The sequence below is a fragment of the Carya illinoinensis genome, chromosome 9 (assembly GCF_018687715.1).
Source record: "Carya illinoinensis cultivar Pawnee chromosome 9, C.illinoinensisPawnee_v1, whole genome shotgun sequence".
In the NCBI taxonomy this organism is placed as follows: Eukaryota; Viridiplantae; Streptophyta; class Magnoliopsida; order Fagales; family Juglandaceae; genus Carya; species Carya illinoinensis.
Window position 1 is genome coordinate 4,587,192 of NC_056760.1, and position 17,960 is coordinate 4,605,151.

Consider the following 17,960-nt stretch of genomic DNA (forward strand, 5'->3'; position numbering starts at 1 on the left):
TTTGACGCTTGGATTATGGTCTTTTTCTGTATTCCCCAAGTGTCAGTTTACAACCATGGTTTTTGTCCGTCACAAATGAATATTTTTCAATAAAATTAAAATACCGTACTCATCTTAAAATAATAATAAAAAATAATAATTTTAATAATTACTCTCCAAGAAAACCTTGGATACTCAAGACCCGAATCTGGGCCAACAGGTCTGGCTGGTCACAAGAGGACGAGGCCTGAACGTTACCGAGTAACGGGTTTTATATTTATATATATATATATATATCATAGATATCATAGAAATTCCTTTGCAAATGGAATTTGCAATGTAACGTTCAGGCCCAGCTAGTACTGACTAGCAGTACTAGTTTGCAAATGGAATGAGCTAAACTAGCAGTAGCTCTTCTTAATTTGGGAATGAAGCAATGTAGTGGGCCAGCTATTTGACTGGATGGATGATGCTTGCCATGTTCCTTTGTGATCCAACGTGTAAAAACCCAATTAATTCTACACCGACTTTGAAAACGTGGACGAATTATATCTAAACACCTTCAATAATTGCTTTTTAATCGACAGATCGTAACTCATGCAGGTCCAAAAAAAAAACTGTTAAAGTATTAATTAATTTATTATTTAGAAATTTGATAGAATATTCTAATCCCAGTTGATTGTGATCAGCTTTCATGCAAAAGTTGACAAAGATATCAAACATAACGCGTTCATTATATGCTTTTTTTGACAATTTTATTTATTTTCTTCGAAGCATATATTCCGTGGAGAAAGACGTAGCAAGCAAAGCCGCTATTGGTTTTTCTTTCTTTATTTTCTTTCTCAAAAACTCTTTTTTTTTTTTTTTAGTAGCTTTTCATGCATCCGACAGCTACACATATTCTCTTGATCTTCACGAAGTAAAGAATCAAAAAATCAAAAGCAAATGTACAAGTCTGCTGGATTTAGACACTCTTTCCGGGATCACACGCCTTAGAAATAGGCTTTTGGTTTTGCTTTTTATTCGTATGAGGTGGAAAACTCATGATGCTTGCTTGCTTCCAATGTGTTATGCTTTTGAAAAAAAAATGGAATCCAATTCTAAAGTAGACAAGTCATGATCATCAGTCATGTACGTACCCGAACCGGCCACATCCATTTCAGCTCAAAAGATGAAGCAAATTAAATAATAATTCTAGGTATTCTACTCTCGATCACGCAGACATGCATGCATTCAATACCGCGTTCGCAAGGACCAAGATTATATATAGAATTGGACCATGTAGCTGAGCGGACTGTGCTTTTGTTTATTGCCGACCCAAAAAAGATCGAAGCCTTATCTGCCAATTGTCATATTCCATTCCCCCATTTCCATGTAGGGTTACGGGTTAGTGTGTATATATACTATGGCATGGAGAATACAATTACAGCACTACGTAAAAGACTAATACAAGACAGCGACTGAAAGGAACAAGACTAGCTAGCTAGCTGCTGTTTCTGTTTCCCTTCCAAAATGAAGTCTGATGCACAGGAAAGCCAGCCTCCACCTAAAGGTACTTATTATTTCCTAATCTCTCTTCCTGTCTCTTTTGCTTATTGCTTCTGAAAGCATACCATAGAATTCACTGTTTTATGTTTGTTCTTTCAAATTGAAAGGATACCCGACCGAGAACCCCCCGACGGAGAAGAAGAAATGCTGCAGTCGTGACAAGAAAAAAGGATCAGATAGGGGCTTCATAGAGGGATGGTAAGCCATGAAATTCCTTCATAGCAATCTTATAAGAGGAAGAAAAAGTTGATTCTCCTGACTACATATATATATTTGAATTTCATAGAAAAAGATAGAAGAATTCTGATCAGAATTAGGAAGGGGAAGTGGAATACATGAAGCCCGACCTGCTGTTTCTTTTTGTTGTCTATTTTCTTTACCTCTTCATGCAACTAATGTTCTTTAATTCCTTTGCCTACTTCTTATTGGTGCAGCCTGTTCGCTTTGTGCTGCTGTTGGCTTTGCGAAGCATGCTTCTAATCCATCATCTTGAAAACGATAGGGCTCGGAATAGGCTTATCAACTTTTGAGATTTTATCTCGTCTAATTAGGGATTGTTTACAGCTGTATGTATACCATCATCGATCTTTCCCCCTTTTTGTTAGTCCTTCTTGGGTTCGTTTGCTGTCGATCGGTGGATTTCCATCTAGTCTAGTACACCTATTCTCTGTGCGAGCTAGTATCATGTTGTAATACATATATCAATTATGACCAGCATAGTATCATAATTCTACTACTTGATGTTCATCACCACAGCAAATTCTTCCGATTACATGATTTCCTTTTAACATTTCCATAAATTAATGAAGATTTTCTAATTTTTCTGAATCGTGAAATTCGACCAAGCCCCAAAAGTGTGTAGTAAATGGGCCATATTATATATATTACTCCTGAAAAAATTAAAGGCATCATTTGACAAATAGAAGTAGTAGATTCAGAAGGAAGTGTGAGAGGTATTGGGGATGGAAACTCCGAGTAATTTGTACGGAGGCTAATGAGGGGATCAGTTGGTTGCTTGGACTAGAACAATTATAAGTCGAATGGTATAAATTTGGGCTGCCAAAGATGATTTAGGAATGCTTTATATGCATTTGAAATCCAATTGTTGAGATCCACTCTTGGGGGCCGGGGGTCCTATTTTACATTAATTTACAAACGCGCGCAGCCATTAATTAATTTAATTAATTCCAAAATAACATAGAAGATAAGAGTATAAGATGGTGATGCATCCAAATCAGCTGGCTCTCTCATAGTCACGATTCTCATATGGACCACTCGACCCCTTTTCTGGCACAAATTAAAGAATGAGTACTTCGAGAGATTTGGGCAAACCCTCAAATTGGAAAAGGCCGTAGTACAGCAGATCGACAAGACCACACCCCGTTCACAAGAGTTATTGTTATTGCTCCCTCCACAATAGATTCGAACGTTGCAACTTATAATTTCTTAAAACAATACTTACCGAAAGTAGCCAAACAATTTATTAAAGAGAAACACTACTTTGCCACCCGATGTGTAGTATCGCTCAAGTGTATCGCTTGTCATTTTAATTTTTTTACTTAATGATTAAAGAAGTGATTTTAAATATATTGATGTATTTTTTTAATTTTTAAAATGTGTGCTCAAGATCCTCGCATCGATGAGTAGACAAAAGAAAGAAAAACTCCATGCAATGGAATTATAAAATAACTGTGACTAACCAACGAAGATGCTAATTCTCAGATGGTTTCTGATAATGGGAACAGCTTGCTTCCTTCTCCAGTTTAATTTGTTATTAGAAAGGATCCTGTTAGGGTCCAATTCCCTTCAGCTTTGTTGTGCGCGTCCCAAAGGAAAACGCTTCCTCAATCTTGCTTGGAGAGCCGCAAGCTAACTCTTCTTTGTCATACGGAACCCTCGTGTGAGTGTTTATATGATAAAAAAACGAAGAAGCAAATGCTTGTAATGTAACACTTATCTGACTGTCAATCCGCCAAGGTTAAATCAGTACAAAATCCTGTAAAAAATCAGATTGATGAGCTACTCAACAAGGTCTTTGTTGAGAGGATCCAGGGCAAGTAATTAATTTATCTCTCAACTGTATAAGTGATAGCTCATTTATTGTCTGGTTCATAGCGGTCTGGAGATCTAGTTTAAAATTTTCTGCAGGTAACTAATAGTCAACACAATAACAATGCAAACATGTCAATAACAATAAAGAAAAAAAAATGAGAATTAATTTCTCATTTATGAGTTAAAAATACAATAGGTTTAGGTAAATATCTTTCATAAGAGATGAACCAACAGAGCTGGAAAATGATCTAAGCTACTCTAGTTCAGATAGTGATTGGCTTGTCTGAATGCATAATTAAACGAGCAGAGCAGAGCAGAGCTTGAACAAAAATCTTACCACATACTCTTTTTCCAAGCCAAGCAACAAAAAATAAATATCATTTGAATACGTTCTTCATTTTGTCATGACTTCTTAAATACTTATCAACCTTACCAGGTAAGCTCAAGGTAAGCAGTTTCTGATACATCGTCATGAAAAATTTAAACTCAGAATGAGGTAGCATGTACGCATCCAAATGAGCATTTTTTTAGCAATTCTGAATTTCTTCCCATTATGACATCTTGAAATGGGATGGAAATTGAATAAAATATTATATTTTAATATTATTCTTATTTTATAATTTGAGAAAATTGAATTATTTATTATATTTTATATAAAATTTAAAAAAATTATAATAATAAAATGACAAAGTATTTTTTTAATTCAAACCTAACTGTAGGCGTTACACGTTTTCACCGACACAAAACTGATTTGAATAAATACGGGAATGATGCATGTTTGGGCCAGTTGGAAGGCCCCTTTATTTCTGTTACCCACAATTCAGCTGGGTTTGGGCTTCGATCTATCTTTCTCACCTATCTACTCAATATTTCTATACCATATACTCATTGAAGAAAAAAAATATATAAAAATAAACTTTGCTACTCATCATTTTTCCACACCACACTTACTTTTTATTTTTTAAAATTTTTTCAAAATATTTTTTAATTACATTCTTTCTAAACTAATTGAATTTTTCTACTCATCATTCATTCATATACTATACATTTAATAAGAGATAAAAATTAAAAAATTATGTGTAGTAGTATGTATGTGGTGTGAGGATAATGAATAGAGTTTTTCTAATTCCTAAAATCTCTGCCATTACCAAAAGCATTAATATAGCTAGTTTTCTAGGTACAACTGTCCCAAGAACACTGAGAACAGAAAAATCCCTTCAACAACGTAATTATGCTACAAGGATCCTAGGCTCTTCAACCTCTAGTCCAGGTTCTTCCTCGGCTGAGTAGAAAGTTTCATCGTCTGAATCGTCAAGTTTCTCCATAAAACTGTAAAGAGTCCACCTGTAATTTGGGTTACAATATGGGAAGCTTGGGTTTTCCCGATAATCCGTCTCAAGCAGGTGGGAAATTTCTAGCTATTTATTTGGATGGCAAATTTTGTCCGAGGTGCACCATACAACATAAAGATGATACTGTACAGATAGCTTGCATATGTATATAAAATTAGCAACAACTCGACCCTGCACCAACAGCTAAGCTACGACATATACTCCCTTGATTGCCATCTCTCTTCATACCTCCCAAATGAGTAGGCCGTGGAAGGCACTTCACTCAAGTGTAAAGAGTCTGGTTCAATGCCATAGTCTGTTAGTGGTCTATGCTCGAGTACATCATCGTGCTCTTTCACAAAATCAGGAATCTCAACCTCTCCCTTCTTTATATCATCCCAAAGGTACTGCAGGCGACTTACGTACTTGATTTTCCAATATAAGCTACAAGAAGAATAGAGAATTTCAAACAAAACAAACGTTAAATCATCATAAATAAATCACCAATCACATAGTAGTAATTGAAAAGTCTAGAATAATTTGTGCACTATTCTCATGTTAAACTACCAATCAGAAACATATTCATGGCCTGACTACATGCTAAAATTTGAGTCTATGCCTTAAGGCGCCTTTTTAAACCAACTATGTGCAGGAGTTCCTTTTCCTTCTTCTTGTTGCTCGATATATCGTTCATACACATTCTCTTTGTTTCTCAAGCCTACAGTCAGTTACAGACAGAGTTCGAAAAGGTCAAATATTTCTAATGAACTCTAGTGGCCACAATATTTCTAATGGCCAAGCCAGGGCATATGTCCTCCACAATTACTAACTTTCCATATCTTATTGTTACTAATTGCAGCCTACCCAACTTTCCAGGACTCTTGTTCTCTACTAAATTGCATTGGATACATTGTATAACTTACAGTTCTTTGATCTGAGTGCATAAAAAAATTGAACAGAAGTATTTGCATTAAGGTAATGCATAAATTTCAGAGACTTTATACGGATAAGGAGGAAAAAAATATCTATCTTGGAACATACTTCATTTACATTTACAATCTTTAGCATGATGCCTGGCTAGCTACTATATGTATGACCATGGCAATAAAATCTTGCCTTTCTTGGGCTTTTGCCTATTCTTTTGATCAATAAAATCTTGTTTACCGATCAAAAAATGTATGGCCATGGCAACACTGATGCCTGGGCAACTTGTAAATCTAGAATGGTCACATAAAAAATAAAGCATGTTGCATACTTAAGAATAATGGTGATCAGGAGTCCCTATTCCTAGTCATTTAAAACACATCCTACTGAGAACTTGAGTGCAATGCAGGAATCTTTGAATAGCATGGTCAAACTTATTCTTATAACTTGTAAAATAAGGTTGTATTCTGAAACATGATTTATAATTTCATGGTATTATTTTTGGTAAGTAATTTTAAACTTTTCAAGAATAAAACAAAATACTTACTCTCCACTTAGGAATAATCGGCCAAGAGTGGCAAAGACAAGCCTCGAACGAAGCCCAGGGTGAACAAAGTAAAGAGCTTGAAGCCTGTCCTTGATATCTGATGGAAGTTCTTCATAAATCCACCTCAAGATGGTTATTCCAGGGGAGTTGTCCTCCTTCTGCACGGTGCTATGCAGGTAAACAATGCAAAACGGCCCTTCTGACAATTCACTGCATATTTTGTGGAAAATGTACTTCTTCAGTCGCTCCCCACTCACAACTGGAGCTGTATATCATAAATGAAAGCGGTAGCTCATAAGTGTATCAAAATAAAGAATAACCAATACCAGGAACAAAAAATTACTGAAATAAGAGACATTTTAGTTTACACTAAAAGAAAGAGAAGATCCTCACTTGCATCATTCGAAATACAATTGATTTCAAGCACAAAGAACCATATCACGTGATTTTCTTTTCAATGAACAAATGTACACCACCACCGAAACATCAAATAATACTTCAATTATGTCCATATTTATCGACAAATTAATTTAGCTGATAAAATTAGAGTGGATGTATAAAAACTAAAGCTACATAGGAATAAATTGTACAAATGTGAGGAAAGTAATCACTGATAACCACTAGATATGAAGAAGTGCCAGTTCCTCCAACCACCATGTGTCAGGAGTCAAAGAGGTTGCAGCTAATATGATTAGACAGGAAGGATAAAAAGAAAATTTGCATCCAGACTGTTTTATAAAATGGGAAAGCAACCAAGTTAATGGATTATCTACATGACCCCAAGGACAACCATATGTTGAGTATTCAAAACTGTAGGAAAAAAAAAAATACGAGAAAAGTAAGCGCTGACACGTGAAATTGTTGAATGACACGAGAAATTGTTGAATAATAACATCAGTAGAAACTGTTGAATAAGAACATCACTTCGAAGAAGGGGGAGGTAATATGAATTGGGAAAAAAAGGTGCCATATATCATCAAGAACATAGACTGCAACAGTGAGGAAGGTCAATTGAGTTCCAGGTGAAGAAGCTACAAGAATATATAGGAAACAGACTGGCCAAAAGTTTTTTTTTTTTTTAATAGGTAATAGGTTATTTTATTGAAATAAGGATGGGCATAGCCCAGGTACACTGGCCAAAAGTAAAAATAAGGACTTAGTACAGATACCCCAAGTTGTTTGGAATTTTTCAGTTGACTTGTATTCTTAATATTGCAAAACAATAATAGTTGTTTCCATGAAAGAGTAAAAAAAGTACGAATTCAGGTACCAGCTTCTGCCATTAACATATCAAACCATTACATGGAAAATTTTCCAATGTCACAAATACTAGGTGCTTTCTCAAATCCTTCACAAATATATATGTTTCCCATAAGCTCATAATGTTCATCCGTCTCCATATGCTATGACGACACTTTTAGAAACGATCAATATTAAAATTACGCAAAAATATTGTTTGCACTTCGGGAACATGAAGCAGATAATAAAATATGTGAAGTAAAAGAAAAGGGTTCAAATCACATTTAGTGACCTTCCGCAAACACCACTTAAAGTCGGTTAATTTGCTTTTACTAATTAATCATAGCTTAACCGAAAGCAAAACTATTTTCCATTACACCACGAAAAAAAATTAAACCATATCAAAACCAACAAAACCTATGTGCAAAAGCAGCTTAAATTGTTGATAATCAAAACCAACTTAACCCGGATGCCAGAACAGCTAAAATTGTTGATGATAATACTCAAAGCTCAATTTAGACCACAGAGGAAAAATAACAATACCGATGTTATTTCAGAAAGAACCAAATCCAATTTCCAAATAGCTCAAAATAATAAAAATCACTAAAGAAAGCCAATAATAATTTAATATCGTACAGAAAAAACCAAATGACTTTAAAAAGTCAAGACGAAGCAACAAGCGAGAGAGATGCTGGTCAGTTTGTTTACCGGGAAAGTACTTTCCGACAATACGATAAATTCGGTTCCCATGCTTGTCGGAGCCTTGGAGGCGAAAGAACTGGAGGAGATCAAGATCGGAGAAGTCTTCGTCGGGAGAGAGATACTGAGAGCAATCGTGCCAGTTCTCTTGCTCCTCTTCTCCTTCTTGGTGAGACAAGAAGGGACGGGCGTCTATGCCCAGATCCGAGGCCAGCACCACCACCGAGAATTCGTCCGATGAGGCTGCCATCTCTGTTTTCTCACACTTTCTCGCTCTTTGGTTCGGTTTTCTATTCCTCTTTTCGCCTGGTGGAAAGTTGGACGGGGATGGGGGTGGTGCGTGGAACAAGATGGACGCTTTTGATTGGCGGAAACAAGCAACGGTCAAGATAGTCGTGTGTACTTCACCACATCCTATGATCGCAAGCTTCATGAGCATATATACCCTCAATAATTGAGATAAGGTTATTGCCTATGTTGTTTGTACGAATTTTTATTTTTATTTTTTTAAAATATATATCTGTCATTTAAAATAAAATTACAGAGATTAGTTTTCGTGTTATTTTGTGAGAGTGATCTAATTTATTAAAAATATATTTTGATTGAAAAATATTTTCGATATGGTTTTATTAAAATTTAATAAAATAAGTGATCTATAGAAATTATATTTTTTAGAAATTAATTTATATATACTTTTTTCATTTCTTTTGACAAAAAAAAAGTTTTTGAAGAATACGAGGCGAATAGCTCCAAACCCATGATTGAAAAAAATTGACTTGTTTTGTTAGGCAGTTTAAATTGTTTTATTAAAAATTAAATAAAATATTATTAAATTATAATTTTTTTATTTTTAAATTAAAAAAATTAAATTATTTATAATATTTTATATGAGAATTTAAAAAAAATATTATTAAAAATAAAATAAAATATTATTATAATATAATTTTTATTTTAAAATTTAAAAATTAAATTATTTATAATTTTTTTATGAAAATTTAAAAAAAATTAAATAATTATATAAAATGAGATAAAATAGTTGAATTTTACGTGAGACTAACAAAAATTGTCAAACTTCCCAGTCAAAAGAATGTAATCCAAAAAATAAAAAACATGAAAACTCTGGAACAGAAGGCGGAAAGAACTAAGAAGGAGGAGAGAGATGAAAATCCTATTAATTGGGAATTACTTTAATGTTGAGGGATTGATTAATCAGGAAGTTCAGGAGCAAACGACAAGCAGATCAAAATCCCCTAAGTTTTAGTTGGAAAATGGCCTCAAATTGTTATCACGGTAGACCCACCTACGTTTGTCGGCGAGGACAGGCCACACATGCTTTACCATTACCAAATCTCTCGGAGAGCACCTTTGCTTCGGATAGTTGGGCTTCCAAAATGCTTCTCTCTCTCTCTCTCTTTCTCTATCTCTCTCTAATTCGGGGTAAGTCATCATCAGTATCTATTGCATCCGTGAATTGCTTTCAGTTCTAGTATTTCTTTGTAGAACATCTTGTGCTTTGTATGGGAATTCGTTGATTCTTCTGAAAAGTTTTTGAACTCGTTTCAGTTTCTCAGTTTTCCTGTTTTTTATGCTCGAGTTCTTGCCGCCAGTTGATGATACTCTGAGTTTCAGTTTAGACTAACTCGTAATTGTGTGGCTTCGGGAGTTGAGAATTTGAATTGGAGGTATTGCTCGGACTCATATCGCCTTTCTGGATTTTGTGGTGACCAAATCAAGATTTTAGGCAGATATCTGAAACCCATATTTTAGTTACATGGATACGTTACTCAAAACACCTAACAAGCTTGGATTTTTGCACCCACTTCTTGGGTTTCCTGAAAAAATGAGTAATTCAAGCTCTTCAAAACTTCAAAACCAGGAGTTTAGATTTGGTCCCAAGAAGTCTCATCTCAAACTGGTTAGAAATGGTTTTGTAAAGGCTAGTACCGGTGCTCTTTTGGAGCTTGTTCCAGAAACTAAGAAGGAGAATCTTGATTTTGAGCTTCCTATGTATGACCCATCAAAGGGTCTTGTGGTGGACTTAGCAGTTGTGGGAGGTGGTCCTGCAGGTCTGGCTGTTGCGCAGCAAGTCTCTGAGGCAGGGCTTTCAGTTTGTGCGATTGACCCATCTCCTAAATTAATTTGGCCCAATAATTATGGTGTTTGGGTGGATGAATTTGAGGCCATGGACTTGCTTGATTGTCTTGATACTACCTGGTCTGGTGCTGTTGTGTTCATTGATGATCAATCAAAGAAAGACCTTGGCAGACCTTATGGAAGGGTTAATAGGAAGCAGCTGAAGTCAAAAATGCTGCAAAAATGCATATTAAATGGTGTCAAGTTTCACCAAGCTAAAGTTATCAAGGTTATCCACGAGGAGTCCAAGTCTTTGTTGATTTGCAATGATGGTGTCACAGTTCAGGCTGCTGTGGTTCTTGATGCCACTGGCTTTTCGAGATGCCTTGTTCAGTATGATAAGCCCTATAATCCTGGATACCAAGTGGCTTATGGGATTTTAGCTGAGGTTGAAGAACACCCGTTTGATGTGGATAAAATGGTTTTTATGGACTGGAGAGATTCACATCTGAACAATGATATAAAGCTTAAAGAGGGAAACAGTAAGATCCCCACCTTCCTATATGCAATGCCCTTTTCGGCCAACAGGATATTTCTTGAAGAAACTTCCCTGGTAGCTCGACCTGGAATGCCAATGAAAGATATCCAAGAAAGAATGGTGGCAAGATTGAGGTACCTGGGCATAAAAGTGAAAAGCATTGAGGAAGATGAGCATTGTGTCATTCCGATGGGTGGGCCCCTTCCAGTGCTCCCTCAAAGAGTTGTTGGAATTGGTGGTACTGCCGGGATGGTGCACCCCTCAACTGGTTATATGGTAGCAAGGACTCTAGCAGCAGCTCCAATTGTTGCAAATTCCATAGTTCGATACCTTGGTTCTGATAGAAACTTTTCATGCAATGAATTGTCTTCAGAAGTTTGGAAAGACTTATGGCCCATAGAGAGGAGGAGACAGAGGGAGTTCTTCTGTTTTGGTATGGATATTCTTTTAAAGCTCGACTTACCAGGTACAAGGAGGTTTTTTGATGCTTTTTTTGATCTAGAACCTCGCTATTGGCATGGATTCTTGTCATCTCGACTGTTTCTTCCTGAGCTTATATATTTTGGGCTTTCCCTGTTCTCTCATGCTTCTAATACTTCTAGAATAGAGATTATGGGAAAGGGAACTGTTCCTTTGGTAAACATGATCAACAACTTGATACAAGACAGAAATTAAGTTGACTAGGAATTGGATACCCGTGTGTTTTATGCTTATTGTTTTGACATAGCCACTACTTGAAGTTTTACTTACTGTTGCTAATAATTTTGTATACGATAAATCCATGTGGAATAATTGCCATGCAATTACTCATTACATGCATTTCTTCCTGGAGTGGTGATTCTTTGTGAGAAAGGAGTTCTCAAAAGTCTGGGATGTCTATTTATTTTTTAATGTATCCATACACTCAGGCAAATATGTTTATATTTAATATGTTCATGTACAGCATTAGAGGCTATATTCATTTGTCTTTTGGCTACTCATCTGGCTTGATAAGAATAAAAGGACTGTTGTGCTGTTTGAAACCTTTCAGATTATTTTAGTGACAGCAATGTCATCAAGTTATTAAACGTGACTGCTTTTACCAACATAGAAGAACTTCATCTTCAATAATCTTTTTCCCAACAAGATAGGAAGATGACCAGAGTCCGTTTCTTAGGAGAGTGGGCTATAGACAAGAAAGGCTGGGCATCATAACTTAGATTAAGAAAATTTCGTAATTGAGTAGGTTTAGCATGTGTCAGGTAATGAGAGTATGGGAAATACGGCTTGCTGTTAGGCTGATATAGGCTTGGGATGCATGGAGAGATTCGCAAATGAGGATGAAAGCAGTCGTTTTTGTGAATGATTTCTCTCTTTCTTCGCAAGATAGAAGTGACTGAAACATCTAATTTATAATACATCAAATAGTCCATGCACATGTGGGAATTCATTTATGATGCAGAGTCAAAATCTTGTGGGTATCTTGGTTGGACTATTTATGCTTTTGAAACTGGCACCTCTGGTGAAAATTCATCCATTTGCAATCTAATGACGCTGCACTAGAGAGACAGAAGTACTCCCACCACATTCACTTTTATTTAAACCTCACATTTAAAATCTGGCACATACGTTAGTTTCACACACATCACATCAATTAAGACATCATAAATCGCACACATCACATCAATTAAGACATATCATAAACACACTCCGAATTCTTTGTAGACCGACTTACAGCTTTCCATGGGTCGAGAATGTACCTGAGAGGACCTATATATTTGCACTCACGAGGAGTGCAGAACTCCAGTTGGGGAGTTACCACCATGGAACTGTGTACCAAGTCTGTATAGCAGTTAGACCAAGTCCTGTTACTGCGGCTAAGAAAGCCAGAAACGTCCAGGGGCTGCTGAAATGGTCGTGAATGGCTTCAGCAATCCAGGTCTTCCACTTAGTATCGTAGTAATTCTGAATCTGCTTTCTGACGTTGGCATATGTAGCTTGATCTGGCACCAAGTCGGTGCCTATCTCATTGAAGAGTTGAGCCACTTCTTCGTCGTTGCCCAGGAGGTTGTGGAGTATGTGCGCTTTTCTCAGCTCCTTAACGTCGTCGGGATGATCAATGAGTGAATCAAGCAAGGATATGTAAGAGCTGATCCCAAAGTCATTTTTGAAATCCGGACACATCTCGTAGGCTATCAAGTTGAAGAACTTGGGACCTGTTGAGTCATCAACTCTTATGGGAGGAAGCTGAAGGTATCCGGGGAAGAAATTGCACCGTTTACTAAAAGATACGTTTCTCAATAAACCAGTTTTGCTAGGCTTTAAACGGATCCCTGCTGCTCTAAGTTCCTGCACGTTGCGATACGACTCATGCTTATTATTGCCATCTTGACCAGATGGCATGGAACCGTCTAGAAGGCTTGTCCGCAGGAGATCGAGAAGATGGATGGGGGGTTCATTCTCACCAGCTTCATTGTGACCATGTATCATATTATTCGAATCGATGAAACTTTTGATAGACGCCGCCAACTCTTTATTCGTGCTCAAAATCATTAATTCCTCGAGGAGTTGATAAGGAAGTTGGTTCTCCAACAAGAACAGATCCTGTTGCCCAAAGGCCACTTGATCGTTCTTAATATTCAGTTCCTTGAATTCCCCTTTTTTTGCACAGTAAATGAATTGTAATGTCGCACACCCATCCACGAATAGCATCCAGGCGAGGGTGACGTTGTCATAACGGTGGATCACCTTCTCATCGAAGCACTCCTTTAGTTGCACGATCTTCTTTGCAATCATGTCGCAAAAATCCTCAGCGCTCTTTCCACTTTCCTCGACGAATTTTTTCGCTAATCTGAGCTTTAATTCCTCTCCAAACTTGTACTGATCCTCACCATAATGGATAGGACCGAGTGAGCACCCTTGGCTTAACATACTTCTCGAAATTCTTGTGATCTTTCAGCAACAATGGAACCTCCTGTATTTTGGGACTAGTTACCTCGGCTTTATTTAAATTCGAAAATTCCTTTAACTTGCTCTTCTTTAACTCGTCAAGGACATTGACACGGCTTCCGCTTGTTTCATCATGAGGATCTGTTGTCCTCTTCCTCGGAGATTCAATGGGTATAATTATTTGATCTTTAGCACTCATTCTGGCAAACAAGTGAATTATTTGCTATGGGAAGTAGTTGTTATGAGAAATTCAACATTCCGGTAGTAAACTTTATAGTACCGAGCAGCCATGGAATCTTAATTTATGTTGAGCTTTATTAATCTCCCAAGTCAGGTATCCAATTTGCATAATGATGGCTTTATCCAAAAAGCGTAAAGTTTTATTAAATTGAATTTATTTTTAATTAAATTATATGATTACGTTAGTTTATTGATTTTTTTCTTTTAAATTATACAAGAACGTCATATTCTGAAAATATTAATCTAAATTCAAATAGAAAAAGGAAAAAGAGAATAGTAATAAATGAGATGTAAAGGTATGATTATCCAAATTGGATACCTGACTTGGGAGATTAATAAAGCCCTAACATAAATTAAGATTCCATGACTGCCCACTACGTATAAAGTTTACTACCCGAATGTTGAAGTTCTCGTAACAACTACTTCCCATAGCAAATAATTCAGATTTAAAAAGCAAAAGAAAAAAAAAATATCAGAGTAGTAAAGTAGTAGTAAATGAGATGTAAAGGTATTATTATCTATCAAATTTTGAAGGAAAATAATAATATGATTATCAAATATGACCATTAAATGTGTCCATTCATATATTTTTATTTTTTTTATTTTTTCTTAATGGTTAAAGAAATGATTATTAGTGAATTTATATGTGTATATTTTTATTTTTTTTAATAGTTAAAAATGCTTAAAAATAAAATTCATGTATACTAATATACTTATATTTGATAGCCACCCTTTTGAAGCAGTCATGTTTCATGTAAAGTTTACATGGCTGATTATATCCTACTAATTATTTCATTTGGTTACATAGATGAAATGAGATATTTTTTTTAAATTGAATAAAATATTATTATAATATAATTTTTTAATATTAATATTGTTTTGAGATTTGAAAAAATTAAATTATTTATTATATTTTATAAAAAAATTTATAAAAATTATCGTGATGAAATAAAATAGAATAAAATATTTTTAGATAAACAGACGAAATGATCTTCAAGAATTTAATTTCTCGTAAAAATATAGTCACATCACAGAAGATGCATGATTATTGGCAAAAAAAAAAAAAAAACACCAGCCACCTTTCCGTGGGTATACGTATCAGTCAAATCTCTCCTTTACATATATTGTTTCCCTTTTTAAGGGAAAATAAAGGAAAAGCTTGACCAAGAATGCTTGTACGGTGGGGCCAAGGCACGCCATTTGCAATGATATAAAGGCATAAATCAACAACGGCAGTATCTTTAACTAATGGAGGGTTTATTTTAAAATTTAAATTTTATAAATCAAATTATACTATGATGAATGATGCAAAAGTCTTTAAATAACATTATTCTTAAATGTTTTGTGCATAAAACACGTACGGTGTCAAGAAAACCAAAACACTTTTTAAAATGCACAGTTTTAACTTAATTAGTTGTGTTATTATATAGGGAAAAATAGAGAAGCTCCTCTCAAATTGCCATTCAACTTGCAAGCACCCATTCATAAATTTATCAACGAGAAGATGCAAAGATAATGGAACACGTACAACCATAATACCCATTTGTATACATGAAAGAGAAGCTTATACACACATATGATTAATACAACCGCATGTAGATAATAGATATGGTGCCAAAACCACATATTGTTATTTGTGTCCACATACCAAAACATTGTGCAAACAATCTACAATTTTGTTACATGACAAATACTTTCACCTTCTTGCTCAAAAAAGGGAGAAATTAAACAAAACACACAAAACAACTCACGTACAGGGTAGGGACATGGCCCAACCGGCCACCACCGTCTGCAGCATTCTGATCAACACGAACCATTCGGTGGATTGGCTGCATAGTATGTTTGCAGGCAACTAAGGGTAATGGCAGAAACTGCAGCAACGAATGCCAGAATGGCCCAAGGGCTTCTAAAATGCGTATGCAGCCAATCAGCAATCCAAATGTTGACTCTATTCTTGTAATGTTTTTCCATGAGAGCTTTAACTTGAGAATAAGTATCGGGATTAGGCACCAAATCATTGGCTATTCCATTGAAGAGGTCGGCCACCTGTTGGTCACTGCCCAGAACATTAAGAAGCACGCTGTTGGATCGCAGCACCTTCACGTCTTCAACCGTATCAATGAGTGTATCCATAAGACAAACATAAGAAGTGACTCCAGAGTCATTAGGGGAATCAGGGCATGTTTCATATGCTACCATGTTCAACAGTAGCGACTTAGTGGAGTCGTCTACGGTTATTTGAGGAAGTGTGAGTTGTCCACCCAGGAAGGTTGATTTAAAGCTCACATCTTTAAAGCTTCGAGTTTTACCAGGCTTGAAATGTATTCCCACTGATTTAAGCTCACTGGCTGAACGATAGGAGCACCAGCCACTGCTTGGTGCAGGTTTTTCATCACCCTGTCTATTATTCTTGAATATTCCAAAACATGTGCGTATTGAACTAGATTTTTCATCTTCTGTTGCATTTGCATCGATGAGTTTTTCACGAAAGATTTGAAGAAGATGAACAGGTTCTTCAGTCTCTCTCTTCACAGACACTTTCTGGACAGTTGATCCGCTACAAATTGTAGAAGAAATATACTTACAAAGTATTTCCTTGAACGAAACGACTCGATGGGGAGATGTGACCTGAGTCATTTCGATGAACTTGTGGATGATGCTCTCCCCTTCATCAGTACCGTCATTGAACTTAAACGTCATGATCAACTTCTTGAGGACTAGATAAGGGAGTTGGTTCTCAAGCAATAGCAGATCCCGTTGCACGAACGCCATGACGTCTCTTTTCATTCCCAAATCCCCGCGCATCTGCTTCACCGTGCAATACATGAACTGCAGAATGAAGCAAGCATCAAGACACATCATTAGAGTGAATTCCTCGTCGCTAATCTCTTGTCTCTCATCATCCTTTCTAATCTCTCGTTTCAAGTCCCCCTCATAGCATTCTCTTGCCTCTTTAGTCACCTCGGCTACTTTGTTGTACACATCCTCAAAATTTGATCCAGTCCCGGCGAGATACTTCTTTGTCAATAAAAACTTATGCTTCTCTACCACACTCAGCTCAGGTTTCCCATGGTGGTAAGGACCAATGGAAACCACCAACGGATCATAGCATTTCTTATTTGACTCGATCAGACTAAGCATCTGCGGCACATTCTGTATCTTGGGTCGGTTGCTTTCAGACTTGTTCTGAATCTGATAGCTCCTTGTCATGCGCTCGAACCACCCATTACGAGAAGATGAATCCTGTGTGCCTATCGTAATCTCAGCCATTGCTCTATATTTTTCTGTTTTTTCTACGAATACAGTGCCTCCATCCGTCCTTGTTGTCGGGTTTAAATCGTGCTACGGTTGATTCAGTTGTATGACTGACGTAACCTTTCTATGGATCTGGGGGAATGTGGCATATTGAACTTTAGTGGCATGTCAAGCTTGGTATCGCTTGACACTTGGGCAATACAGGATTCACTTTACTCCACACAAGCTCGTGAAGTGAATTAAATTTAGCTGGCTATTGAAGCTCGTGAAGTGAATTAAATTTAGCTGGCTATTGATTCAAATTGTTCATTGGAAATAAACACCAGATTGGCCTAGAAATTAGGAAAGATCCTATTAATACCTGCTTCGCTGGCTGGCTGGTTGGCAGGCCGGGCTGGTGAAGAGAAACCCAGACTCGGTTCAAATTCTCCACAATTTCCGTTATAATTTCCGTGATTCCAGTTAATTTATTGCATCGCTTCATTCAAATTTAATTCTTTCATTTTTACCATCAAGTCCACTGGTGACTGAAGCAGTTCATCAAATACCGTACAGAAAAAGGGGGCAAAGTTGTTCAACAGATGCTCAGTTAATCACTTGGCCTTTC

The 17,960-nt window shown here is 36.4% G+C and overlaps 3 protein-coding genes, 1 long non-coding RNA gene and 1 pseudogene across 4 annotated transcripts; 2 read left to right on the forward strand and 3 right to left on the reverse strand.

Annotated features, from left to right (window-relative positions):
- The first annotated feature begins 1,259 nt into the window (after positions 1 to 1,259).
- LOC122275351 lies at positions 1,260 to 2,263 on the forward strand. The gene is made up of 3 exons (XR_006228530.1): positions 1,260 to 1,531; positions 1,635 to 1,725; positions 1,962 to 2,263. It is a non-coding gene; the product is annotated as an uncharacterized LOC122275351 (long non-coding RNA).
- A 2,415-nt stretch (positions 2,264 to 4,678) lies between these two features.
- Positions 4,679 to 8,694, reverse strand: LOC122277309 (ganglioside-induced differentiation-associated protein 2). Its single transcript, XM_043087265.1, has 3 exons — positions 8,329 to 8,694; positions 6,382 to 6,646; positions 4,679 to 5,354 (listed from the first exon to the last, which is right to left on the reverse strand). The coding sequence occupies exons 1-3, from the start codon at positions 8,567 to 8,569 to the stop codon at positions 5,120 to 5,122; spliced, it is 741 nt and encodes a 246-aa protein (XP_042943199.1). The 5' UTR covers positions 8,570 to 8,694; the 3' UTR covers positions 4,679 to 5,119.
- Positions 8,695 to 9,415: 721 nt separating this feature from the next.
- Positions 9,416 to 11,959, forward strand: LOC122276411 (lycopene beta cyclase, chloroplastic/chromoplastic). The gene is made up of 2 exons (XM_043086101.1): positions 9,416 to 9,756; positions 9,883 to 11,959. Exon 2 carries the CDS (start codon positions 10,091 to 10,093, stop codon positions 11,603 to 11,605), a length of 1,515 nt encoding a protein of 504 aa, XP_042942035.1. The 5' UTR covers positions 9,416 to 9,756; positions 9,883 to 10,090; the 3' UTR covers positions 11,606 to 11,959.
- A 524-nt stretch (positions 11,960 to 12,483) lies between these two features.
- Positions 12,484 to 14,109, reverse strand: LOC122276413 (annotated as a pseudogene).
- Positions 14,110 to 15,611: 1,502 nt separating this feature from the next.
- Positions 15,612 to 17,861, reverse strand: LOC122276664 (UPF0481 protein At3g47200-like). Its single transcript, XM_043086543.1, has one exon. It carries the CDS (start codon positions 17,366 to 17,368, stop codon positions 15,902 to 15,904), a length of 1,467 nt encoding a protein of 488 aa, XP_042942477.1. The 5' UTR covers positions 17,369 to 17,861; the 3' UTR covers positions 15,612 to 15,901.
- Between the last annotated feature and the right edge of the window lie 99 nt (positions 17,862 to 17,960).